At 42.4% G+C, this 27,033-nt stretch overlaps 1 protein-coding gene across 9 annotated transcripts in view; it reads left to right on the top strand.

The window, feature by feature from the left end:
• Nucleotides 1-1,372: 1,372 nt before the first annotated feature.
• baiap2b (BAR/IMD domain containing adaptor protein 2b) overlaps nt 1,373-27,033 on the top strand; it is a 71,680-nt gene continuing 46,019 nt past the window's right edge. For 3 of the 9 annotated variants that reach the window (XM_085467032.1, XM_085467036.1, XM_085467035.1), the window contains exons 1-2: nt 1,376-1,768; nt 23,174-23,249. In XM_085467032.1, the coding sequence (XP_085323158.1) occupies nt 1,694-1,768; nt 23,174-23,249 (151 nt within the window). In that variant the 5' untranslated portion in view covers nt 1,376-1,693. Of the gene's footprint in view, nt 1,769-22,941; nt 23,004-23,173; nt 23,250-27,033 lie in introns of those variants that run through there. The other 6 variants (XM_085467030.1, XM_085467029.1, XM_085467028.1 and 3 more) reach the window with 6 other exon arrangements.

Here is a 27,033-nt window from a genome sequence, read left to right as displayed (position 1 = left end):
AAATGGATGAAGATTGTTGCAGTTTCTGTATGGAGCTGCTCAGTCAGGTCTTGTGAATGGTTGTAGCAGAGGAGGCGTGGGGTGGCTGACACAGCAGAGCAGATGTGGCTTCTTTAAAAGCCGTGCTGCATTTCTAGACTCAGTGCAAAGCATCATAACACAAGAGCACACTGCCTGGTGGTTTCAGTCATGATGACTTACAATATTAATAATAATAACACAAATTATTGGCTAGAGGGCGAAGGAATCAGGTTTTATTACAATTATCATGAAAAAAAGATGCCTGATTACTGATAACTGAAACAAAAAAAATCACCCGACTTCAAGTCTTTAATGTCAAACAAGCTGTCTATACTCCCAAAAAGAAAAAAAGGTGATTCCTATAAAGTCTGTCAAACAGTACAAACCAGCCTTTACATTTTAAATGAGATTAGTGCTTTTTAGTAGGAGGAACTCAGCAGTGAAACCACCTGTCAGATTACCAACAGGGAAAAGCAGCTTCTAAAGCCATGAAAGAAAGCGTGTCAAAGTGTCTGTGCTAATTTAATTAAAAACTGTATTTTACTGCTAAATCTATCCATACATCCATCTATTCACCTCCACTTATCTAATTCAGGTTTGTGGGGGGCTGGAGACTTATCCCAGCTATCATAGAATAAGGTGTGGAGTACAGCTTGGACAAGCTGCCGCACTGTCAGGGGCTCTGCTGTATCCAGCTAAATCAGAATATAAGGACCAACTGATTGATGTCATGATGACGATTTTAGGGTGGGTTCTTTCAGGGATGTTTACGTGATTTTTTTTATGTGGGGCCCATCCATTTTCTTTGTGTATCCAGTTCGTGGTTGCAGCTGGGCCAGAGCCCATCCCAGCTGTCATAGGACAAGAGGCAGGATACAGCCCAGACAGGCTGCCAATATATGGCAGGATTAACACAGAGAGACAGGAAACCGTTCACCCTCACACATTCACACCTACACCCAAGTCCCCAGTTAACCTAATGCACGTCTTTGGAAGGATGAAGCTGGACTACCAGAGAGGAACCAACCCAGATTTGGGGGACACTGATTAACTGTATTTAGGAGGACCACACCTTTTCTCCATACCTCCTCTGCCGTTTTGGGGTAGCACAGGTTTGGGGGTCCAAGCAAATTTTACGGAGGCCAGTGCCACCCCTGGACTCCATTTTGGCTCCGTCCTTGCTTTGTTCTCTTTTAGATCCACATGCCAAAATCCAGTTTTGAGATTTTTTAACAGAGCGTATTTCTTATTTTTAAATTAAATTAATGTCTGCTTATTGTTAGGCTAACATCCGTTTTATCCTTCCCCCAGGCTTCAATGTGATACGCTGGAGAATGATGGCTCCTGCCGCTTCATCCTTATGTACTGTTGTAATTTAGGTCGCAAGTTACTCTATTTCCCACCGCCCTTGAAAGCAGCACCGCCCCTCTCAGAGTGAGTCCGCCTCTGCGCTCCAACCGAGAGGCACCGACTGACTGACTGGCTGCGTGGGGAGCCGGTGTGGGCGCAGCGGAGGACTTTCCTATAAAAGCAGGGATCCCACGACCAGACGCGCTCTTCTCTCTCAGTGAACGGCAGACAGGAGCCGCTCTTTCCCGCGAACAGCTGTTTCATTCCCCTTGTTACAGTTCGGAAAACCCTCCCAGCCTCATCCGAAAGGAAATCTTAGTCTATGGTTCTGACTGACACGCCTACAAGGATGTCCCGGACCGACGAGGTGCACCGTATAACGGAGAATGTCTACAAGGTAAGCCGGGCTCTTTGGTAGTTTGTTTCGGATCCGCCGACCGTGCGTCCTTCTGCCGCTCGGAGACACCTGCTGCACCGGTGAACCGCGGCGTTTAGAGGACGCGCTCAGAGGAGAGACAGCGGATAACTTTGTCTCAGCTGACCTGCACTGTGTCTTACCACTGTAGTAATAGAAGTGCCGGTTTATATATGCTGTGAAGGAATTTACTGATAAAGGAAATGCGTCCTGAACAGCTCAAGTTTATTCATCGTTTTCCTACAGCTGATGCTCTGAGTTTGAACTGTTGGAGACGGATTTTAGTCTCAAAATTCTTACAGGTGAATAATTTGTCCTGTTTTAGCCTATAACGTGTTATAAGTGATAATAAATCAGAGTCAGACCAGTCAAATCAGCAAAGTCACATTACAGCGATTAATAATGTTAGGAGTAACAAATTCCAGGTAGATAATCAATGACTCGAGGTGTAATTGATTTAAATTGCTTGGCACGGAGTATTTGATTTGCCTTAGGGTTGAGGGAAAGGGTTGAACTGTGCCCAATGCTACAATGCTACATTTGCAATAATGATGAGGGAGCCAGTTATGTAAATGCTGCAAACTGACAGTTTGCCCTGGGGTGATTTATTTCAACACTATGCAGAGCAGAAGCTGTCAGCCTCAGTGGTAAATCCTGCTGTGAGCAGGTGAACTTGACATTATCTGCCTCAGTGAGACTGATCATTAATTTATGGAGTCTGCGCATCCTAAAAGGGGTCCCCGTTGGTCCCAGCAGTCTTCACATTTGGGCTTTTTTTCTTAAGGTGTCTGTGCTGTTGATAGTTGGATCACTTCAGAGAGAAAGGACAGAGTCATTATCAGCATGGTGGTATTTGTAAAAGCACTCTGCACTCTGGATGCCCCAAATTGGCATTCAATTTGGGATCTGAAATGCTGGTTGGAAAAGTCATGCTCAAGGTTTTGCTCTGCAGAAAAGAAAACAAACTGCTTCTCGGTGTCAGAGGTTTCTTAAATATCTCAGCATGCGCTGAGCAGACCACCCTGCACTTGTTGAAAGATGAGAGGCAAAACGTGGCAAATGATTATGTCCTCCATTTTTATTTCCACAACAAAGCCCCTTTTCAGCAGTGTCTGTGGTGGAGGTGGAGAAGTGTTACTCTTGACTTTCACTGCACTCAGGGCAGCTTTCCAGGCGAGGTAGATTTCAGCAATGGAAGTACGACAAGGGCTTTCCTTTTATGTGAGGAGACTTGTCACCGTTCCATACGCCTCCGCAAAAATGCTCAGAGAGAAGAGTCGGAGTGCCTAAAAGCTTCTTCGTGCAGGACACGACTTGGTGGATGCAGGAGAAGGGCATGTGTGCTTACTGAGCCAAAGGTGTACTTGAAGGGGGGTTTGGTTCAGCGAGAGTTCATGGTTCCTTGTGTGACAGAGGCGGGATGGTGTAACATGACATTACCATTTAGGCTGCCAAGGAAATGATAGGAATTTTTTCAGACTGGTTCTGACTTCAGCCAACACACAGATACACAAACCCTCAAAAGACTCTAACAAGGGATCAGAGGGGCACAAGCAGGAGGCTAGCTGCCTTATGTTGCGACCTGTGGGTGGGTTCTATAGCCTGAGCTGGATAGAAAACTGCAGAGAGGAGGAGGAGGAGGAGGTGGAAGATGATGAAGGAGGATAGGTAAAAAAAATGGTGGTTGCGTGATGGAGAAGTGGGCAGTCTTGTGATAGGTTTATTAGTCAGTTGATGACAAATTATCTTACTATAAATACTATAAATACAATACTTTAAATTGCATTTCTGATGTGATACTGATACCTTCTACTAATCTGATCCCGGGGTTACATTAACAAGCTGTCCCTCCAGAGCCTAGCTTTGTGACTTCAAACACACCAAATCAATGCATATTGTTAAATATATTCATTCATATTTAAAAGCAAAATAATGAAAGACAACTTAGTAAAGATTTTAAAAAGTGTTTTGCACTAGTTTGTTTTTAGCTCAGTGTGAGAGTCTTTACTGCCTAGAAAGCCACAAGAGATTACGCCGCATGTTTACAACAGAAGAGTTTAATGTCAAATACTCTTCCTGATGCAACCCCAAAGGGAATTTGTGTCTGTGGCGAATGTGTTAACCGCTAAACCAGGGATGTTTCATTTTGCATCAAGGCCACATGCAGCCAGTTTTTACTGGGGTGAAGCAGTAAAACTGCCCTTTCTGTCAGTGTAAAGAGGTTTATCTGCACAGTTAATCCCCAGAATATCTTAATAATATGAAAAAGAAGTGCACTTGCAACAGAACATCTCAGTTTTCCTACATAATAAAGAAATGCCGCTGTAGTAAATCTGTCAGCACATTTCTTTGGGCTTAAATCTTTGCTTAATGGTGATGGGGGTGGTCTTCTTTATCTGCGAAGTGGTCCAGTAGGCCAGATTGGAGCAGGCCTTATGTTTGATACCCCCCACTACACCATTGGAAAGACATGTACAGCATGGTGATGTTAATTGCAGCCATTTTAGTCTCTCCTTCCTCTGTGATTGCACCTCCTCACACACGGAGTGGAGCAGACAAGGAAATGAAACGCCTCCAAACTGCTGACTCTTTGCTGTTCCCTTTCCCCACACTCTCGCTCCTGCTGAGGTGTGTCGTAGTAAAAACAGAACTGACCTGATGTGACTGGACAGCTCCGTTGATTGACTCCGTTTTTAAAAGAAGTTTTTGTTGGATAAGTCAGGCAAACCGAATGTGCCGCTGACCCTTTGGTCATAAGAAATGTCAGATAAACTGACAAATGTTTATCACAAGTAAACTTATGTTGGATTAAAAAGATGAAAAAGAAAAAATGTGACCATCAGTTTCAGCTTCTGTGAAAATCTGTGTTAGGATGCGGTTTTGTCTTGTCCAAAGAACGCCCTGCTCAGGGGTCGGGTATGAAAATGCCAACCTGCAGAAATGCAGCTCTGGGTTTTCTTCCTGTCATCAGCAGGCTGAAGCAGAGCGCTGCTGCCAGTCTGACCCCTGATGGGGGGCTGACTGTAGGAGGCTGATGCTCACTGGTGTGGCAGTTGGTAGTGTAATGGCAGGCCTATTGCTGGTCCAATGAGCTTTGTGTGGGACTGCTAAAGAAACTAACAGGTCTTTATTAATTCATTATAAGCGTGGAAGATGAAAAGGCCTGAAGGTGCTCGCTTCAACGCTCACGTCTGTTTCTCCACCGAGGAAAGAAGACGCAGACAGGATGACAGGAATGCACTCCTGTGGTGTTAGGATGGTGATCATCTCTTACAGAACATGATATTGCGGTAAAGTGTCTAACAGCATGTACCCACAGAGGGCATGCCTCTGTGTAAAGTCCCCAGTTTAAATTAGACTTTGACTTGCCTTTAATGATTGAAAACATTAGTTCGGCTACACCAATTCAGTGATGCACATTCATAGACGATTAGCTGAGAGGCTGATTGAATCTTATCATGTTCTGGTTATGTCCAGGTTATTCCACCTTTTCCTCAGACTGAGTATTTGCATGTTTTATCTAAGTGTGTTTGAAAAAGCTTTATTAGTTATTGATATGAAGTGGATACAATTTATAGAACAGAAAACAGTCCGAGAAAGGTGTTATTTGTACTTTGGGGCAAAAAATACTTCTTTTTGTTTTAATGTGTCAGTGTTGGTGAGCGGCTGCCTTTAATTGCCACATGGAGGTGGATTTAATTATGAGTGGAGAAAGGTCACCTATTATTCTGCTCAATGGTGGCCAAAGACTAAAACGTGAGTGTTTATTTAGAAAGTTTATGTTCCTCCATTGTGCATCGTACTTGGTAACAAGCAGTTATGAAGAGAATCCCTCTTCCCCCAGAAGACATCCATGGCAGGTGAGTGCTTTAAGAAAGTAATAAGAAAATAACCTGTGTATGCTCTTTTGGAATAACAATAAAGCATTCATCATCTCCATCTAGTTGACTTGAGGAGTGACAGTAATGGTTTTGCTCTGCAGCTCGCAGAACAACAAGTGTGATAAGCTGCTGCAGTCCAAGATGCTCTTTAGCAGCGGCTGAACTTTGAAAATACAACTTTGAGGACTGTCTGCTAGTAATTTGATGTTGTTCTTTTATAGGGTTGAAAACTGTAATTAAATTACAGATGTCATTGTGAAGCTGTTAACACACCTCCAAGAGTATTATGTGGTAAATACGATGGTTGTTTTTAATCCTTTGTGTTTCTAGCACACAATGACCCTTTGGTGGATGAACGCTGGTTTTGTTTTCTCTGCCTCCTGTTGTTTTCTTTGTTTGCCTGACTGTTAGCTGCCGGAGCAAAATAAGTTGGACTCAACAGCAGAAGACCAAAGTCTTAACCTCTCTGCTCTGCTGCTGAAATGCAAGATGCTGAATCTAATTTTTGGATGACTCACATCAGTGGATGCGAGTGAGTGTGTGTGGGCAGTAGTGCCTCATGACTATATGTGTGTGTTTCACTTGTTTGTCAGCTCCCGTACTGTACTGCGAGAGTGGCTGGCACTGTGCGTTTTGTTTTTTTCTGATGTGAGATTGCACATCATCACAGAGCCAAACTATGAAGTGAAGTTATCGGTCTGTGTGGATTGAAATGTCAAGAAAAAAGTCCCAGAGGACTGTGTGTAGATACTACACGGAGACGCGTTTGCTACCCACTGACAGTGTGTGTACACTGTGTTTCCTCGGGTTGTTGTGATTGCTGAACAAATGCCATCTGTATGTTTGATCAGGAGTGTATTCAGCCAAGCATTGTAATCCCAGGAGTACTGCAGGCTCAGGTTGTTGAATGAAGCTCGAGTGTCAGGGCGAGGCTGCCTCGATTGTTTCAGGTGTTTGATGGTGAGAGTGGACTAAAGGGAGATCAGTAGGTCAGTTGATGTTTTTTTGTGGTGTGTTTGTGGTATTTGTATATGCATTGAGCCATTTTAAAGTTTTTCTACTGGCCACACAGCACAAGTTGTGTGTTTGAAAGACCACATAATACCTTATCAATGCGTTAGAGCACTTTGCTCTCAGATTGCGGCCTTACTTGTGGTTCCTAGATTATTTCAAAGTAGAATGGGAGGCAGAGCCTTCAGCTTTCAGGCCCTTCTTCTGTGAGATCAGCTCCCAATTCGGATTTCAGAGGCAGACACTATCTCTACTTTTAAGATTAGGCTTAAAACTTTCCTTTTTGATAAAGCATATAGGCTGGATCAGGTGACCCTGCTGCTGGGGGATTCCCATGATGCACTTGGTGTTTCTCTTTCCCCTCTGTGTTTATGCTTCACTCTGCATTTAATCATTAGCAATTATTAAACTCTGGCTCTCTCTCATGTAGTTTGCCTTTTGTCCTATCTGCCTCCCATCAACCCCCAATCAACTGGCAAATCACAACAACAGTTGCCTCAAGGTGCTTTATATTGTAAGGTAAAGACGCTAGAATAGAACGAGGACTCGCTCATGGGGGGGTTGTTTGAGGTTTGGACAATATAAAAGCGACTGTTATGGTCATTTGGCACCGATGGACCGATCTCAACGAAACGCTGTACAAAGTAATTATTAATATCTATATGTTGTTCACTGCTTTTTATAGTGAACAAGCTGGAACATATACAGAGTCCTGCTTCTGTAAGTGTTTGGATTTGGACTGTTGGTTGAGCCATACCAGGAATCAAAAGATTCTGTTTTTCAGTTAACAAAAGAAAAATCATAGATTCATTGATAAAAATACGTGATAACTTCATGCCTTGTTTTGTTGCTTAAAGCAGAACTGCAGTGAATGATTTTCTGAGGAGAAATTATTATTTGAGGCAGTTGTCAAAAGACAGGATTGAAATGTAGACAGGCGCTTGTTTGCTTCCCTGTGAGATATACAGGTGATGAAAGAAACCATCCCACCTCTGATTCTCCTGTTATTGACAGAAGCTTTCAAAGTGTCTCAATTGCAGCATCAATCTCTCCTTAAGATGCTATGTTAGTTTTTGTATTGCCTGACTGTCACCAGAGAATGTTATCAACCGATTGGAGTCATAAATCCTCCGTAAAATACTGTCGTACTATCAGGTCCAACTTCCGAAAGACATAAGGCAGTCCTCCTACTAAGCCCAAAGTATTTGTTCTCCAGGGAGGATTTTTTGTCGCGTGTGCGTGTTTTGGGAGTGTTGTGAGTAATACTACCGAACACTTTATCCCCACTGTCACACGTACAATCTGTTCAGGTTTTTTTCTCTATGAACACAGACTTTTCAGTTTAGCCAAGTGGACGAATAAGCAGAGAACTGCTATCAACATTAATCGTTTCTGGTTATTTTTAGAACTTCTGTTCTTTGTACCACAACCTCTTTTTGTTTTATTAGTTCATTGCTTTCTTATTAGAGTTCTCACCTCAGCTCATAAGCACCACAGGTGAGAAGCAGGACATCTGCCAGGAAATTGAACCTTAAAGGTTAGCAGTGGATTGACTGAGGAAGTGAAGGGTTTTTGGCAGAGACCTCTCAGCAGGATTTCCACCTCCTCCTTCTTTCACACCACAAAAGGATATTTCTGGGTCGAGTCCCACCTCTGTACTGATCGGGTAGATTAAACCAGTCTGGTCATTTTTCCTTTTGTTCACATTTGAAAGGTTGTCTGAGGTGAAAACAAGCCTCTGGCCTCTTTGCTCATGTGCATAAAAACCTATTGAATCCAGATGCTTTGCTTAGGCCAGATTACTCCAGTGTAATTGTTTCAAACCAGTGATTTCCTTCTCTGATTAGTCACAGTGCTTTCAGCTCTTTTGTCTCTGTTCAGCGTTATATCGCAGGCTTTGTGCTTCAGTCCCTGCAGAAAACTGTGCCTCCTCAAGCTTCAGGGTTTGTTCTAGCTTTGTGTGTCTTGTCACTGATCGTTGGGCAGCAGTCGTGTTTGTGAGCGTCACAGTGACGGTCTCTGACAGCGTTGTGGGGTGTGTGATGGTGTTATGTAAGATGGGAGCGGTGCAGGTAGAAGGGGATGCAGTTATGCACATGTTTGATATAAAAGTTAATTTAATTTATGTTTTCAGAGTCACGGCTAACACTCTGTGGCGCTTTTATTTGTTGTGCATTGACTGATTTAATGTATAGTACATCTTCATGAAAGTGGAGCAGCTAAAGTGTCTGATGCTTATGTGCATATGAGCACTGGACAAACAACCTAGTTGTAGGGCTGCAAAACTTTTTGAAAAATTGTGTGCAAAAAGCCAAAAAAATAAAAATGCAGAGCTAAAGAGGATTGCTTAAAAAGCATGCTTACAGTTAGCATGCAGCTCACAAGAGTGCCAGATGCCAAGAATTTGCCGATCCTAAATTTCCACAGTTTCTCTATTTACACAGATCTCGCAGGTATTAATATGATGGTACAATTTCAGTTTCTGTCAAATAGTCATTGCTTTTATTAAATTTGCATCAGCAGTTTGGTGCAACTGCAGCTTACAATACTTCAGGACAGTATTTCTTAGCTTTAGTGGTTTAAAAAACACTTCGAGCATGAAACCAACAGTAATGTACCCTAATGCTTCACTTATGATGCTTAATGCATCTGTTGCTGTTTATTGTTATTTATGTACATCTACTTTCTTCGTTTTTGCGAGAAATCCCATACAAGATGATTTCACACAAGAACACACGTGTTCTACTGCTTGTTAACACAAATATCTAATCAGCCAATCACATGCCAGCAACTCAATGCATTCACACATGTAGACATGGTCAAGGAAACTTGGTGAAGTTTAAACTGAGCATGAGAAAGAAACTGAATTTAAGTGAATTTGAATACATTTGGAGTATTTTCAGAAACTGCTGTAATTTACAGAAAACACTCTCAAAAAGTGAGCAGCAGTTTTGGATAATGAACAGACTGCTTTGAGCTGATAAAAAGGCAACAGTAACTCAAATAAGCACTCATGACAACCAAAATATGCAGATGATCATCTCTGAATGTATAGAACATTGTTGTTGGAGGCCAGCGGGCTACAGCAGCAGAACACAGTAGGTGTCACTTCTGTCAGTTAAGAACAGGAAACTGAGGCTACAGTTCGCAGGGGCTCACCAAAATTGGACAATAGAAGATCCAGGGGTGGGGCTTCTGTTGGCTGCTTCCAGCAGGATAACACATCAAAGCTCAGATCATCTCAAACTGCTTTCTTGAACATGACGGTGAGTTCAAATGACCTCCACAGTCAGCAGATCTCAATCCAATAGAGCACCTTTGGGATGTGGTAGAATGGAAGATTGGCATCACGTGTGCAGCTCATAAATCTGCAGCAGCTGTGTGATGCAGTCACATCAGTAAGGTTAAAAATCTGTGAGGATGTTTCCAGCACCTTGTTTAATCTGTGCTATGGAGAGTTAAAGGTCTTCTGGAGGTAAACGGATATCCAGCAACGTGTACCTAATAAAGTGACCGGTTGAGCTCAAGAAGGTAGTGAGTGTTTGTTAATAACGGTAATAATTTTACAGCTGCAAACTCAGTTTTTTCTTCAATTTTCAGCTCTGCCTGTTTAACCCCGGCTCAGTACTGAGTGTCGAAAGAAGACCTTCCTCTTTTCCTCACAGGGCAGATGATGTTTAAGATGGCTAGCAGCTGTAGCTAAGCATTTTACTTTGTTAATATTGTGCATGTTTGGCTAGTCATCTGTGGGAGTAAGAAGAACACCCACAAAGAACAAAATGTACCCAGAAAAACGAGATGCTTTTTGTGTTTCAGCCATTTTACCTCTTAAATGTGTGGACTTAAAATTCTTAGAAATATCAGTGAGCTGTGAGCATCCTTTGTGCTGTTTTACATTTCTTTACATAGACTACACAAACTGGACCCTAAATCAACATCCAGAAGGCGTCAGCTCAGTGCAGGTGCACAGTGCATGGAGTTGCACTCTGTATTATTTAGATTTCACCAACTGCTCTGTTACGACACAGCTTCCATAGCTGTCATACAACATAACTGCCGGCGTCTGCTGTGTGTTTGCAGCATGTCAGCAGCCTTTAGCACATCGGTAAGTTATCTAACTTGAGCTGGAGGGAGATAGATAAGGAGAGATGGAGGCTGCCAGGGAGCAGGGGCTTGGCAGAGGATGAAAGGAAAGTTGCAGGGATTGGATCTCAATAGAAAGAGTGTGAGGAGACAAGGTTGTGGATCCCCTGTTCTGCTCTTTTCTTTTCTTACACTAATTAGACTGTAATTAAAGGGGAAAGGCCTGAGGGGTGAAGAAAAAGCAGGTGTTTATGGAAGATTGCTGTATGTATGTATGTGTGCTTGTTCAATTGGAGATGTTGCTCTGGAGTGGCTTTTAAAGTGAAATTTGAGGTTGAGAGAAGAATAGAGGGGATGAAGATGTGCTTAGAGGGGTTTAAAAAGCAGAAATGTGTCATTATCTGATCCTTTCGTTACTAACACACACACACAGAGCCTCCTTTGAGATAAACGGCACATCTTGGCATCACACATATGCTGATACGCTTTCATATGTTGTACCCTTGCGGAGGAAGCGGTGCCAAGATGAATCTTCTCCCGTCATTTTCAGATTTAAAACCTGACCTCGTTTACGGTGTTCATGAATACTTTGTGGGAACATATGTGATCGCGTGAACATGCATTCGTTCACGTGTAAATCTGAGAACAACTGGTGCACCGGCTGAATCAGATGCGTCACTGTGAGGCGATGACGATGATGATCTTCTTCCTTCAACACGGCAGCCGTGGAGACTCCCTCTCTTTCCATTACCCCCCCTTCCTCCCTCACGTCCTCGTTCTCGCCTCTCCTACCACCCCGTCAGCTTTCCTGTGGTATGAGCTGAACGTGAGGTGAATAAAAAAATGGGTTGCCCTGTCACGGAAGGGGGGAGATTCCAGCACTTCCATATATGGCTGCCGGAAGTTCACCCCTCCCTCACTCCTTCCAAAGCTGCATCTGTGGAATAGGGGGCGCTGACTCTCCTGCTGCTTGCCTGCACACAGATAAGAGCTCATCTGAAAGGGAAATTGGCTGACTTCACACACATTCACATGCACGTGCACATGCGTGCACACACATGGCATATCGGCGCTGTATTCCCGTCTCCTGAGGGCGTTGAAGAAGGGCGTCTTTAGCGCCGTGATTGTCACACTGGCTGAGCAGAGGCAAATAACATCCATTTTCTGGAAACAAATAATAAGGGACAGCAGCAAAGCACTAACGGTACATAACGGTGCATATATCTCAGCTCATCACTCCCACATACTGTATATAATGCAGTACGGGACTGCTAATTGCTTTCTTCACATTAGCAGCAATGTTATGCACTGCTTCTTTTGTGCGGTGCGTCACATGCTTTAAAGCTTTGGTGACTGGGAGCTCTAAAAACCCCTCTGTATATGTGTTTGTTGATATGTGATGGATGATCAGCAGCACGGTCTTCAGTGAGAAGGCTTCTCAGTGTGAAGCCATAACACTAATGTAAGCTATACTCACGAGAGAGCTCAAAATCACAGGTAGCCTTTTTCTACATATCAGTGGAAAGGAAATTTAACAGATTCCTAGATTTTGTTTAAGAAGGTGGTAAAATTTCCTTTGTGCTCGGCCGGCCAGACTGCTGGGAGAACCGCTGGATGAGAGGTTGGAGAGCTAACTTATCCGCTAAGGTCAGAAAACTTGGATGCAACGTACATATACAGCTGAACAGACACCTGCTAATTACTGCTAACTAAACGATTAATAACATACCAGAATCCATCTTTGTATCTGGAGGCGGGAAAAACAGAAATATAAGAATATGATCTAATTCATAATTTGAAAAAAATACTTCAGTGGTTCCTGGATCTGAAACTAAAAACTCATCACTTGTGTTTTGGCCTGTGTTCCAACACTCCACCAGATTTAATTAAAATGTATTACTAATTTTTCCTTCTGAATGTCTTGTGGGCTTACACACGGACAAACAAACAAACAAGACTGAAACCATGGCCGCACTTCTCCATCCAACCCTTGAAAATGACAAAATACAGTGAATGCAGTAAGGTGTATTCTCTAACCGTACTGTTCTTTGTTAGTTTTACCCTTTGGGGGTGATATTTGTTGGTTTCTCTGTCTCCACAATCTGCTTAAGGGCTGCCTGCAGGCATCTGTACGAGCAGCATTCAATAACCTCCGCCAAGGCTGAGCATTCCCTCCACACCATGCATGAACTGAGTCACTGGATCCAGAAAGAGATGAGGGCTGTTTTTCTTATTTAAATTGATGTGTTTGTGAAGATGTAATGTGAATTGTCCGATCAATTCTCGTGTCTTCATAGTAAAAATTCCTAGACAAATGCAGATCTGATTTTGACACTAAAACAGTCCCTGCTGTGTTGGGCAAAGCCCGGCTTCTGGTAATATTATCATGCAAATCCATTTATACCTGTCTGAGTAATCCTTCAGACAAACAGGGAAACAGACAAGCTGAACATCCTTGGTACAGGTAATAAGCGTCCAGGTGAAACACGCAGCTGAATTGGACCCAAGTTCTCATCATTTTTACTACTTCAGTTTGAACTTTCACATTAGGAGCAAGTGGCCTTGAAATTGTTGTCTCCTCATTAAAGAGCGCTTGGCGATTTGTTCAAATGTTCACAAGAGACACTAAAGCACCTGAGGTGATGCCAGCATCCATTTTAATCCGATTCCTGCCGATTGGAACGTTTCCTCCGTGAGAATAAAGACCTCTCTGTCGTTATCGGTGGGACTTTGTGAGAAAGCACACAAAAAACAGAACAGCCAGATTGGTAGAAAGCAGCTTCTACCAAAGAAATGTCTGAGTCATTACCAGCACACAAACGGAGACCTAATATGTGAACAAACACAATGACCATGGTACCTATGCTAAAAATGTCATGTGGTGACAACAAACCCCCGTCTGTACCATGTCTGGGAATGTTTCTACACCAGCTGATGCCACGAGAAACAGCAGTATATGAAGATAAGTCACGCTCATGCGCACACACGCACAGTAAAACTTGATGACAGGAGGTCACCTTGACATGTGACTGTAGTCAAATACACACCAGCGCCGCATGAGCCCTCCCCATTTCCGTGGCAACCACATAGAGCAGATGACCTTTCCTGTGTGTGTTTAATCTGGTTACATTTTGTATCCCACCCAGACGGGAGAACAAAGTGGAAACTTTCCTTATCAACTGTTGACAGTTTGGTGTTTTTGTGGTTGTTATCCAGGAGCTTTCTCATTCAGAAACACAGTTGAAACTTTTGTCACGTGACAGAGAAACAAAAGTTTTCTTTAAGATAATATTTTTATGGTAAATGGCCTGTATTTATAGTAAATATTTATATATTTTTATTAAACCAACCTGCGTACTGTTCCATCTCTGCTTTAGTTGTGGTCAAAATATGATGTTAGTGCTATTTTCTTTGTAAGGTAGAATGGGTGGAAAAAGTCAAGGTCATTAAAATAAGCAATAAAAAAAACATAATGGTGTTTTAAAATATTACAAATACATCGAGGAAAGTCCCCCCCCCCCAATAACTCACAAGCTGCGCATCAGATATGGACCTCTTTTTCTTTCTTCTTCAAAGGAAGGAGGTGCCAGTCCAGTCTGCTGGCCCATCTTGCAAACATTTTTCTTTTTTTTAAAGAACGATGAAGTTTTGGGAGTTCCTGATCAGCCAACCAGAAGAAAGAACATCTATTTTCATTAAATACTAACAGTAAATAACTTGAGGCTGGTGGCTTTCACTCATTTATTTTTGCATTTTTTTTGTAGACTGTCTGTTTCGGTCTCCACCTGGTGCGTCCCTGCCTCTCCGTCCTCGTTGGGGTTGCCAGATCTCCTCTCGCTGGTTAATCTGTTTGGCAGCCAGCGCCGCAGCAGGTTCTAATGGTGCCACATGGCTGTCTTGGCTTTACAGTAATTTACGCCACGACATGATATGAACCTGCTGCTGTTTATGTAGGCTCTGACTCACCCCACGTTCTCGTCTCCTGCCACCAAATGACACATGCTAACACACACATATAGACTGGCTTCTCTACACCATCGCTGATGAAGGCAGCTAGGTCACAATGTTCTTAACGCTGCTTGTTTTCTTTCCTTTGTTCTCTCAAGTGTTTCCCCCATCCATACCTGGGTGGGAGGCATGTATCAGATAGTAGGTCTTTTGAAGTAGGTTCACTACCTAGATGTTCTTTTTTAGGTTTCTGTTTCTCTGCTTCTCTTCGTAGATTCTTTTCTCCTTTATTTATTTTGACCTTGTTCTGTTCTTCTCTTGTTTCTTTCCTGCTTTGTTGCCTTCCTTCCTTGAGTGATCAAAAGAAACAAAATCTTAACAAATTAAATAGATTTTAAAGCATTTACCACGGACAGAGCTTTGGGTTGTTACCACCAAAATTAACTTGGGATAAGGACTCACAAAGGTTTATGCATGTGTGGGCTCTAAGTGTTTGTGTATATAATTCTTCAGTGTGTTTGAGTACACTTTAACTTGTCACGAACGCTGCAGTGTAACACCAGTTTTCCTTCACGCTGCCCCTTGTTCTGTTATTAATAGCTTGTATAACCTCTGCCTCTATTCCAAATCACTCATCTGTCATGGGACGTGGTGTCCGTGCCCTGCGATGTTGCTCTGATGGATCTATTAACCTTGGCTTTGAGGGCTAGCTGCTACCTATTCAATCTCCTTCTCATCATACTAGCAATCTGTTATGGCCATGGCAGCAGTAAGTAAAATATCAGTGGATTTAGGTTGTGGGATTTTTGGATAGATTCTTGTTTAAAACTGCGAAGGAGAACTTTGAAGAACCTTTCCAGCTTACAAAGGCAGCTCTTTTCATTATCAGTTCAACATTTGTTATATTTTCTTTCCTTTTAATTAACAGGGCCAGTGTCTCTTAACAGGATGAAGCTGCAAATCACACCTTTCAAACAAGATGTTAAATTGAAAACAAGGTACGCCAAAAATCTCAGTGTACCTGTGGCCAAGGTGGTGTTTACTACACACGTTTTGTTTCCAACTACACAAAAACAAAATAAAATGATAATGCAGGATTTGAGAAATCTTCTTAGCTGCTCCTCCAGTTCAGGTTGGCAGGGAAGCTGGAGCCAAAGATGCAGTGAAATCAGCTGACTTTGGTTTCAGACTCATCGTTTATCACCTGAAACAGCTGATCATTTCAGCAAGCTCAAAGTGGAAGACTCCTGATTCTGTACTGTTTTCCTTTTATTTTAAATTACGTTTGCTCTTCAGCTCTTGAGGTAATGTCAGGTAAATATGCTTGGCCTCTCGTGAGCTCATTTTTGTGGTGGAGAAAAACTAAACCGAGTCTCCAATAACCACATTGGCTGTTTTGCAGTTTTCATCCCAACTCATACCAACATTTGATCTTGGTTTCTTTAAGCCAACATGTTTTTCCGGTGGTTGCCAATTATTTTTACTGTCCTAACCACAACCGGAGCTTAATCATAAAGCTGTCAGGACAGAAAATGCGATCCTTAGTTAGCAGATAGACCCACACTTTGTTTAGTTATGAATGCCTGGTGCGGCTCTCTGTCAAACCTCAGAGGATGAGATAAATGGATTAATTGTCAGGTGTTCACAAACTGCAAACAATACACACACACACACACACACACACACGGAAAAAAAAACCTTAACAAAAACACTCACAGGCCCAAATCCTCATTTCCCTTGCAGAAATTGCAAACAGCCAGTCCTTCCTGCCAGCACAGTGCTCTGTGAACACACACACACACACACACACACACACACACACACACACACACACACACACACACACACACACACACACACACACACACAGGACCATTAAAGTGCTGCAAACAGAAGGTTGTTCCAGAGTTGTGCTTTTGCGCACGCACACAAACAGTCATTCTGCCACGCTCGGATGCTTCCAGGATGAACATCTGTCTGGCCAAGTGCTGGTGAGATGTGGAGGAAGATAAATATTTCACCGAACAGACCGATAACATGTCAGGGAGATGGATCGTACTGCTCTAAAGTCATGTGCGTAGTCTGTGTGAGACTGCATGAGGATGCTCACATGCTTCCAGTACTCTGTCTGTCTATTGGATTGATAATTCATTTGATCTATTAATGCATCTTATTTCTCGTAGATGGTTGCTGTGCACTCGGCAAAGCTTAATTTTCTCTCCTTTTTACTAAATAATTATATGAACATTTGTTTCTTTCTTAAATATGCCTCATGTTGCTACAGTTACTATCTCTTGGCCAGACTTTGCCCTCCCAAAGGTTAATTCCATTTTGCTCTTTAGTCAGCTAATTATTTGCTTATCGTTTCTATCTTCACTCTGGGATCAGCGATGTGCTTCACGGTAGATTATCTCCTCTTTGGCATTTAGTCTGCGCTTGTCACATTAAAAAAACTGCGGCCTCAGTGACACTCAAAGTCCATTAATGATTGATTAAAAACTCGTGATCTAAAAAGAGCAGAAATCAGAGTATCTTTGTCATCACTTGTGTCTTGATGACAATTTTTCAACTTTTTCTTGAAGATATGCTTATAATTTCCCTCCAGATAACATTCACTCGTGTTCCCCCAAAGCTGCAACGTGATAAGACAATCCCTGTATTGTTGTGGAGGTTTGATGCTTAATTGGTAAGAGTGATTAGTGAGTCAATTAGAACACGTGACTGGAGCAAACGGGCAAAGTGAGACAAAGCAACGTTTGCTCTGTAATCCTTCTCATTTCCCATGCAGTCAGTTAAATATGGTCTTTCATTCAGTGGAATGCTAATCAGCCTCAGCCCCTGTTGCTGAAGGAACAATCTCGACTGATTGAGTGTGGATTAAGCAAGGACCGGGCAAATTAATGATCCTATTAGATTATCCCCTAAACCGCATGAGCATGTCGTGACCAGGGGAGAACCCGTGAATTATGGCATGTTTATTGCATTGATAATGATTGACTGTTTGGTGCCAGCTGAGAGTCTTTACATTATTCACAGTTGTTACCCGGTTTGTTTGTGTGTGTGAAGGGCAAAGTTGCAGAACTCCAGCATGGACCCAACTGAACTTGGAAAATGTCAAGAACTTAAAATTGGTGGTGAATTGGTATTCAGTGAAGTATGCTGCTGTTCCTCTGCACAGATGTTTGACTTCAAGACTGCAGTCAGCAACTTTCATTAAAATGAAAAATGCACCCAATGCAATACGCACAAAAAAAGATTCTTGGAGTAAAATGCAACTAAAATATATAAAACTGAAGGTTTAGTTATTGGAACTCTCTCCAACTGAGCTTAAGATCTGTGGACTCAGTAGTCTCTGCACTACTGTATAGCTCTGTAATAATCATTCTGTACATACGATAATTTTTAACCCTACAACTGTTTACAACTTGCATAGTTCTGTATAGCTGTATATCTCAGATTCTGTAAAGTTATTTATTTCATATTCTGTATAGTTTTTCATATTTATATCCTGTTCATAGCCTGTACATAGCTTGTACTCACTACAGCCTGTACATACTTATAGTTATAGAATATTCACAACATACTTCATACCATGTACATTATAACATACCATAATAGACCCATTTCTGTAATATATTTACATATCTATATTTATTGTAATATATCTATATCACTAAAGCACTTCTGGATGGATGCAAACTGCATTTCGTGCATGTGCAATGACAATAAAGTTGAATTCTATTCTATTCTATTCTATTCTCTTTTAAAAAAACAACTAAAAACATCTTTTTCGAATTGCATTTTGTTACCTTCTGTCTGTTTTTGTTTTTTTTGTGAAGCACTTTGAGATCTTTTTATCTAGAAAGGCAAAATAAAATTTTACTTACTTACTTCATATAATTAAACCATTAAATCAAGTAAATTTAATGTGACCAGATTCCATCGAGTTAATTTTCTACACTGTGGTTAAGTAACAACATTACATAAAACATTTAGGTGTAATCAGATTACTTAAAGTCAGGATTTCTGGCATATCTATTTGAGTGTATTCTGTTGTGTATAGAGGTTTTTGGTGGGTGTGCAGTTGAAGCCGAGGTGGTTGGATCAGGATGCTGAATTTCAGCATGTGAAGGGCCACTTGTAACTACACTACATCTGTCGAAATCACTCAGGCGCTCACTCTGGCAGAAAGGCACTTAGGTCAGGTGGGTGACAGAAATCTTGCATGAATTCAGACTTGACTGATATCACACTGCTGAGAATCAGACCTGAGTTAGAGTTTAGTGCCACATATATAAAAACTGCTTGGTTTCGGACAGTTTTTTAGCTCTTAAACTGCTCGCTTCAGACGAGAGAGAAACTGAGGAAAGAAAATATATAAAATAATTTGACCCATCAAAGCAAAGAGCTTTTCCTTTGCAATGTTTCTGTTTTATAATTTCTCCGTGCTTACAGTGAACACAGTGGTCACAATGACTGTTTCTAGTGTGCAGCTGAATGTGTCAGTAAGTAGCGCATATGAAATAGTTAAGGTATTTTAATAGGAAGCATCACATCAAGAATCAGGAATGCAACACATGAAGCTGGACCTGTCTGACAGTGATTACATAACGCAGCTCACACAGTGACACTCACGCAAACGCATACACAGACACACACTTCTTCACACAGTCGTTCCCCGTTCCTCGCTCTGTTTATTTAGACATGAGATCCAGGCCGCTTCCCATCATCTATTTATATTCTTTTGTTGATCGTTCCTTTCTTCCTGCCAACTGGTGGTACAGCCATGGTGATGATTACTGCTGCTAGGAGTGTTCCTCCGTACTGGGTTTGTTCAGCAGCCGACGCCTTGCATAACAGAAAATGCACCCAGAGATGGGAGAGAGGGGATCTGGATATAATTAGGTTTGTTTTTGCCAGGAAAGCCACAAAGAAACACCACCAATGGCCTTTTTTCTTTATGTGTGTGTGCACACACACAAAGCATTTATGACATCATATTGTAGCAATGCAGCAATGTCAGTATCCACAGCAGGGTGCTTCTGATCACATGCAAAACCAGTTTTGGACCCAGAACCTTGCAAAGCCGAAAATACTTTTATGCATTTAGTTTCAGTCCATTTCCCTGCATGTCCCACTCCTCTAACTCTTCCTTGGTGCCAAACTAAACCAACCTCATCTCATTTGTGCACCTTGAAGCTCATCTCACTCACCGGGCAGTCAGCCTATTTTCCTTGCACCCCTGTGTCGTCCTGTCCTACTTCCCGCTTCCATTTCTTTGAAATCATGGAGAGGTTTGTGAACCAAGGTGACTATTCTGCGTCAGCCGGTGGGCATGAGCAGGCGTCCCGTGTAGCAGGCTGACTTGGAAAAAAAGGCATCCATCAAATTTAAACGTACCCTACTCTTTCTTTGCAGAATACTCATTATTCTGTCTGCTCTGTCCCTTTGTGCTTCTTCCTTCAGGCACTTTGAAAAGAACACAAGCATCCTTACTGCCTCAACTGAAGTCGTAAGCCAATATCAAACAGTGATTTGCTTCTAAATTCACTGATTAAATACGCTGTTCTCAGAATCTGTTGGTCCTTGCACTCTACAAGACCAAGGTGCCCTGTGGTATCTGGCAAATTGATGTTTGCAGAGGACCTTTTCAGATACTTCAAGCACACTAGAAACCCTGCAAACTTTGGCCTTGTGTCTTACTAGTTTTGGGGTACTTACATGGAAATAAGAGCCCACTTTAATGGTCTAAGGGGACCTATGTATACTCCAGGAAGTTTTTGCAGTTTGTAGTTCCTGCAGTGCTCACATGGAAAGTCTGGGACGCGTCCTTGAACGACTAGAGAACTACAAAAATGTTTCTACTATCTGAAAATACCAAAATTAGCGTGGGCCTTTTGTATTTCACTAGCTGGGCCCACGTCCTCATTTTAGGTTTGACAGCGTTTTACTAGGTAAAAGTGATGCTTTGACATGAATTGAGCTGCGGTTTGGGGAAGGCCTCGAAGGGGACTGGCGACGGCTCCCGGGCCTGGCAGATCCCCGTGTACTGAATAGAAATGAAAAAGTTAAAGGATTGAGAACAAGGAGGGAGGGAGGGGCACGTAAACGAGAATGAACAGCTTGCAGAGCTGGGGGAACCTATATAGATGAGAACCGGAAGGAGCGTGTTGGGAGGCGTGGTCCTGCTCCTGAAATTCCAATACATACATACATACATACAATACATACATTCTCTATCACCATTTCCATTGAACACGCTGACTTTAGAAACTGTTTACTTAACTTCCAACAGGCTTTGATTGTTAAGACATGAGTGATGTTCTATTCACCTCATTAGTCAGTGTGCCATAACTGATTTAAGCGCCTTTTTGCACTTTCTAGGATTTGGATCATAGTCATGATGGCTTAGATTAAGGCTGTTTGTTAGATGCTGCTCATCCCTCACTCCCTTTACCTTCCCTCTGCTTCCATCCGTGCTGCCTCTCTGGCAAGTTTGAAAAGAAAGTTGCAGAGAGAAGATTTCTGCTTTTTAAATTGCTGGGTTTGGCCGGAGATGCAGCGAGAGTGAAAGGGCAACTTGGATTGAGGGGGAGGCTGAGTCACTGCAGAGACAGACAGTAAAACTCATTACGCATTTGTTCTTGACTTTTTCTTCACTTCCTAACAAGGCCTCGGGCCTCTGTTTGTTTGTTCTCGTTGTGGATGCACTCCACTGCTTGTGCGCTGCTGACCAATGCTTGGCCATCTGTCATGAAGGAAGGAGATTTGGATTCGTGCACTGTTTTATGTGTATATCTGTTGGGGAGTAGTCTGAACTTGATATTGGCAGTTTTTCCCTGTGCTTTAAGTCACAGCGTTGCTCATTTTTACTCATCGTATTACCAGCTTGTTGCAGTATTTTGCCAGTCTTCTCTATTATTGCAGCTCCAGCTGTGACGTTTTCTCTCTGCTGCCAATCTCCCAGAGCAGCGTGTTATGTTGCTGAATGTTTCACAGGCAATAATCAGCAAATTCATCTAAACACGTGATCTGTCTTCACCCACTTTGCTGTTCTTGATGTTTGACTTAATCTCCCCCACTCCGTTTAGCAGATATCTACAGAATCTGACTTTTCGGAATTGCCTATTCTGTTTAATGCTTCACTGAATAAAAAATGAAGTGCTGTGCTGTACAAGAACATATAAGCAAAGATTGGGGTGCTTAGTTTCGGTGTTAGTGTTCTCTGTATTTGGTATTAATGATGGAAAAAGCGATTTGTAATGTGAGAGTTATCACCTTGCCCCGCAGCGCCTCAGAGCTGCGAAGCGTTAAGCAATTTTACTGTTCTGGTTCACTATCACCGCTCTCATCAATCTCATTTCCAGCAGCAGGCACCTTCTTCCAGCTAAAGAAGCTTTGGTAAACCCGCCGTTCCGTATGTGATCAGGATGATTAACGCGGAACACAAAGAGCAGCTAAAGTACTGGACATTAACCTCTTAATATCCAACACTGACCCTCTAGGGTTTGGGTTAGGTTAACGGCCACTACTGTTTTCATTTGTTTGCTTGGAAACATTGTTTATGTGTGAGACTTCATTTAGGAGTTAACATCTTCTAGCTTGTGAAAGTTTTCCTATTTGGTATGTGGCTAAATAAAACCCAACCCGAACCCTAGGAGAGTTGACACCGTAGATTTTAACAGGTTAAACTGAAAGTTAGTGAGTAAATATTTAAGTGGAAAAAAATGTTGCTGGGTGTATAAGACACCATAAGGAATCATTTGTTTGTATTTATTTTATTTTAGCAAACTTTCTTTGTAGTTTTAATAAATATTTTATTTGAAAAAGTATTATTGATGTCCTGCAAGCTGTAGATGGTATAAGCTTGTTTAAGTTCACTTCCGCTATGTATGAGTGGGGCTTTTTGGGTCCAACGATGATCGTCTTGATTTCATTTGTCTGAATTTCTGGTACTGACCTCTGAGACTCGATGACCGCCGGTGAAAAGGCAAATTTTGTGTTATTTTTGGCCACAAAAGCAATTAGCAGGAGCAGTGTGCCAGAGTTCAAGTGTTAGGGAGACAGAGGGAAATGGCACTGGGTCCAGGTCTGCTGCTGAGCTGAAGGATTCAGCGGCCAAAACCAGATTTTATTTTTAATTCATACAGCAGGGGAGCTGAGGGGACAAAGCACCACACAAACATACAAATATAAGCCCTCCCTCAGTGACTCTTTCCCTCTATTTCATCCAACCATCCTCATCGTCAGGCTCGGAGTCTTGAAATGAATCCTCTGCTCTCCTTTTCCTCGTGGTTGGCTTAGTTTACTCTGTCTATGTGTGTGTGTGTGTGTGTGTGTGTGTGTGTGCTCATGCCCCAGTAAAGAGCAGAGCTCTGTCACTGTAGCTCATGTCGGTGTTTGTATCGTATCTTTCCTGCTTCTAACCAAGCATACCTTCTCTTTTTTCTCTCTCCTTTTCCAGTCCATCATGGAGCAGTTTAACCCGTGCTTACGGAACTTCATAGCCATGGCAAAAAGCTATGAGAAGGCGCTCACCAGTGAGTACACCAACCATTTCTTGTTTACCGTCTGTCTTCGTCGTTCTCTCGTTCCTCCAGTCGTCCAGGCAGAGGGCCAGCTCACCCGACACTTGGCGCTGCTTCTGTATCGTCTTGATTTACCTGGAGACTGGTTAGCTTTAGGGTGACGATGGCTCAGATATTCACGTTAAGAGCATTGTTGATGCCAAGCTTACAATCCCCATCAGAAGCTTTTAAACTACACACACTAGTTTGTGCCTAGATCTTATTCACACGTTCGGTATTGTGCTGTGATGTCCTGTGATTGTTCCGCTGTGATGTCTTCCTCCTTTCTGTCCACCAGCAGTTCCTCTCATCGTTCTCATTAACGTCTGTCTCTACCTTTTTATCCTTTGTCATTGCTTTTTGAGGTTTGAATTGGTGTGATTGTGTGTGCGTGGGGGGCAAAGAGTAGGGAGGTGTGGGAAACTGAGGTATACACTCAGTCAAGGTCAAAGACAAAACACAGGAAATATCCAGAGGGAGCTAAGTGGAGCATTAGCCAATGCAAAGTGGAACAGGGAGAGTCGTGAGAATAACGGTACCCCTACCCCATGAGGCCCAAGAAATGAGAACGAGCAGAGCCGGTATTCAGGACAAGACAGGATAAAAAAATGTTTTGAAAAAAGGAGAAGGTAGAAGGAAAAGACTGCGAGACAAATGTTCACAAAAACAGAAATTCCAAAATTCTCAGCAGTTATTGGAATCCTGGAGAATGTCCAGTGGCTTATTCTTTAACTTCACAAACTCTGATTAACTAAAGCTACGCAGTCAGCATGGATAACGTGATTTCATGCCTCTGGGTCAGGCCGATAATGCTTGTACTGATGCCTTGTACAGTATATGTATTTAGATAACACACGCCTCCAACCATGTTGAGCTCATTTATTGATAAGAAAACCTTCCAGCTCTGCTCTTAGATGTCACTCTGTGGAGGGAGGAGGATGAGGAGGAGGAAGAGGAGGTTATCGGGGTCGTATCATATATTCAGTGATGGTGCAGACTTGCTTGGTATGCTGCGTGCGGTTTCGAACCGGGCTCTCCTTTGTGTGCTCGGAGAGGAAATGCAGGGAAGACTCGGCAGCCTGCAAGAACAATAAAGAAGGCCTCACTCTAGTCTGATAGATAAGGCTAAAAATAGCCCTGCGACTCTCTGAGTGGGGATTACACTTCATCAATGCCAAGCAGCGGCACAGAGGCAGAGTTTAGAGTGGGGCTGGGCACCCAGCAAGCATCTATTGTCATAGGAAAAATACCAGTGCAGCCCCTCCTCGTACTAGAAGTGGGGCGGCAGCTTGACATCTCAGCGGACTGAGAGGACCAGAATGATGCAGGAAGGAGCCTGCTTTCTGGGCTCGATGAGCACAGTGTGGTTTGGGATGTAGCGCTCAGCCAGACTCTCTCTTTATTAAAATCTTAATTGCAGCGTGGTGCAGGGCTGCAGCAGAAACGTGGGAGCTGTGCGGCTGGAACATGCTGTGCTTGTGGAGAAAGAGGAGAACACATGTGAAATCAAATAAAAGGAAGATGTCAAAACTGGGCTGTTCAGCTGAGACTGAGATTTCTGTCTTGTTTGGTGACATCACTGAAAAATCGTTGGTCTCAGTGGAACCTTTAAGCTTACAAGAGTACAAAGATGTGTCTACTGATGGCTCTGTGATTTAGTAATGGCCAACCTTTTCTTCAAAAGCAGTTAATTAAAAACTAGTAACTTTAGTTTATCTTTAATCTGCTTGTTTGGTTCAGTTACCATAAAACAGGAGAATATTTGAAGCTGTAATCAGGAGCTGTCTTTTTCCAAATTTAGCCCATTTATAAACGAGACGTTCGGGTTTTGAGCTGAATCAGATTTGTCTGCTTTCTGTGGAGGAATGTGAGAGGAGGCTTGATTGAGGTTGTGGAAAGCTTGATTTTGAAATTGATGACATTAACATGAGTCACGTGTCACCAACCTCAGCTGATTTAAACCTTGTTTATGTTTCATCTGCTCTGCTCTGTATTGGCTTTATATCACTGTTCTAATCCTCTTTACAGGCAGGTCCTCCTTTTCCTCGTCCTCTGCCTTCTTCTTCTTCTTCTTCTTCTTCTTCTTCTTCTTCTTCTCTTCTTCTTTATTTTTTCTCCTGCTTCTGTGCCTCTCTGTCACTTTCCAGCTGACAGACAAGCAAAGCATTCCCTGGAGCTAATCCGGCTTCACCTGGACCTGCTCTCCTCCCGGCTGAGATTTCTCTGCACATCGATTAAATTAGCCTTGCTCACCCAGCCATCTTAGCCTTACCTCCATCCCCTTGCTTTCACATCCACTCATATCCTACCTAAGCTTAACTCAAGCCAGGCTTCAGAGAAGCCGGAAAAGGGTCTTGGCCTGTCACTGTCATAGCTTACGGAGGAGGGTTGCACTGCTGTGTAAAGACTTTTGTGGCTTTTTATTCCTTGTTTTCATAAAAGAGTCCTCACAAAATCGTCTTACTGGAGAAATGAAATTGTTAAGTGCTTGTGCAGACTGAGAAGCCAGACGCTGTCTTAATTTACAGAACAATAACTTGCATAGCTCAGTGTCTCCGCGGACTTCTAGATGTGAATAGATTTTCATTGTTTTCCATGCGGGGATATGAATACTTGTCATTTTCCTGCTCTCTCTGTGGGATTCTGCATGAACCTTCTCTAGCAGTTCAAAACACACTCATCAACATGACGGCCCTGTAATAAACTCAGCGCTCATCCATATGTATATCCTGACTGGGCATGTGTCCTCTGTCATCATGACTTTCACTCCCCGTGTAGCTGACCCCTGACCTGCTTTAATTCACCGTCACCGCTGCCTGAGGCTGTCTTGCCCTCATTTCTAAGCCCTGAGTCACCGCCGTGTCTCGGCTCGTGTCCCCGGCTTCTGTGGCGATACACCGCAGAGAATAATGGTCGACAGTATTTGAATTGTAGAGTGCTTACACATCACTGCTGTGAAAGGGTTTGTCAGCATATTATTATGTATGGGGCTGTAAAGATGTGAGGTGCCATTAGGATTTTAAAGCTTTAGTTCATCCAAATTACGAGAATACTTATTTTTTCTGCTTATGCCATGCAAATCATTTTTATTGTCTGTCATAATGTAAATTTCAAGTGCACCAAGTGGCACATATTCAAAAAAGCAAACATATTGTTCACCTACTTGGTGTTTTTGCTTATATTTCAGAACCTCTACAGCATCTGTGTTTAATTTAGTCCAAAATCTGAGGGTCCAGGTTCATAACTAATTTGATTAGACTAAAACATTTATAACCTGTATATGAAGGACAAACTTGGAGTTTTAAACCACCAAAAGAAATTTAACTCAATCAGCTAGTTTATTAAACTAGAGAAGAAACATTACTCTGCTGGTCTAGATTAAATTAGATGAGATTAGATTAGATTAGTCCTTATTGTCTCCCTTGGGAGAAATTTGTCTTGGACAAGCGAGGGCGACACGTCACATAAAATCATAACTTCACACACTGATAATCGCCCTGAAGTTTGGTGCCTCATACCTTTATCAAGACAATGAGGAAATCGGTTTTAAGATTAATCTCAAGCAGCTGCATATAAGTTACAAGTGCCATTAGCTTTCTTTATTCCATTTGTAGTTCGTTACAGCATTATTGAGCAGATTCAAACAGGTTTTGGATCCATAAGGGTAAACAATGTTTAAAATGCCCTCACGTTATTCGTATTACATGGCACTGAATAAAAAAACAAAACAAAAAAACAATACAAATATTCATATTTT

This window comes from Copadichromis virginalis, linkage group LG8 (assembly GCF_057382275.1).
Source record: "Copadichromis virginalis isolate Kocher_CV1m ecotype Utaka linkage group LG8, C_Virginalis_male_GT1.1, whole genome shotgun sequence".
Lineage (NCBI taxonomy): Eukaryota > Metazoa > Chordata > Actinopteri > Cichliformes > Cichlidae > Copadichromis > Copadichromis virginalis.
This window is presented reverse-complemented; position numbering and strand designations above follow the sequence as displayed.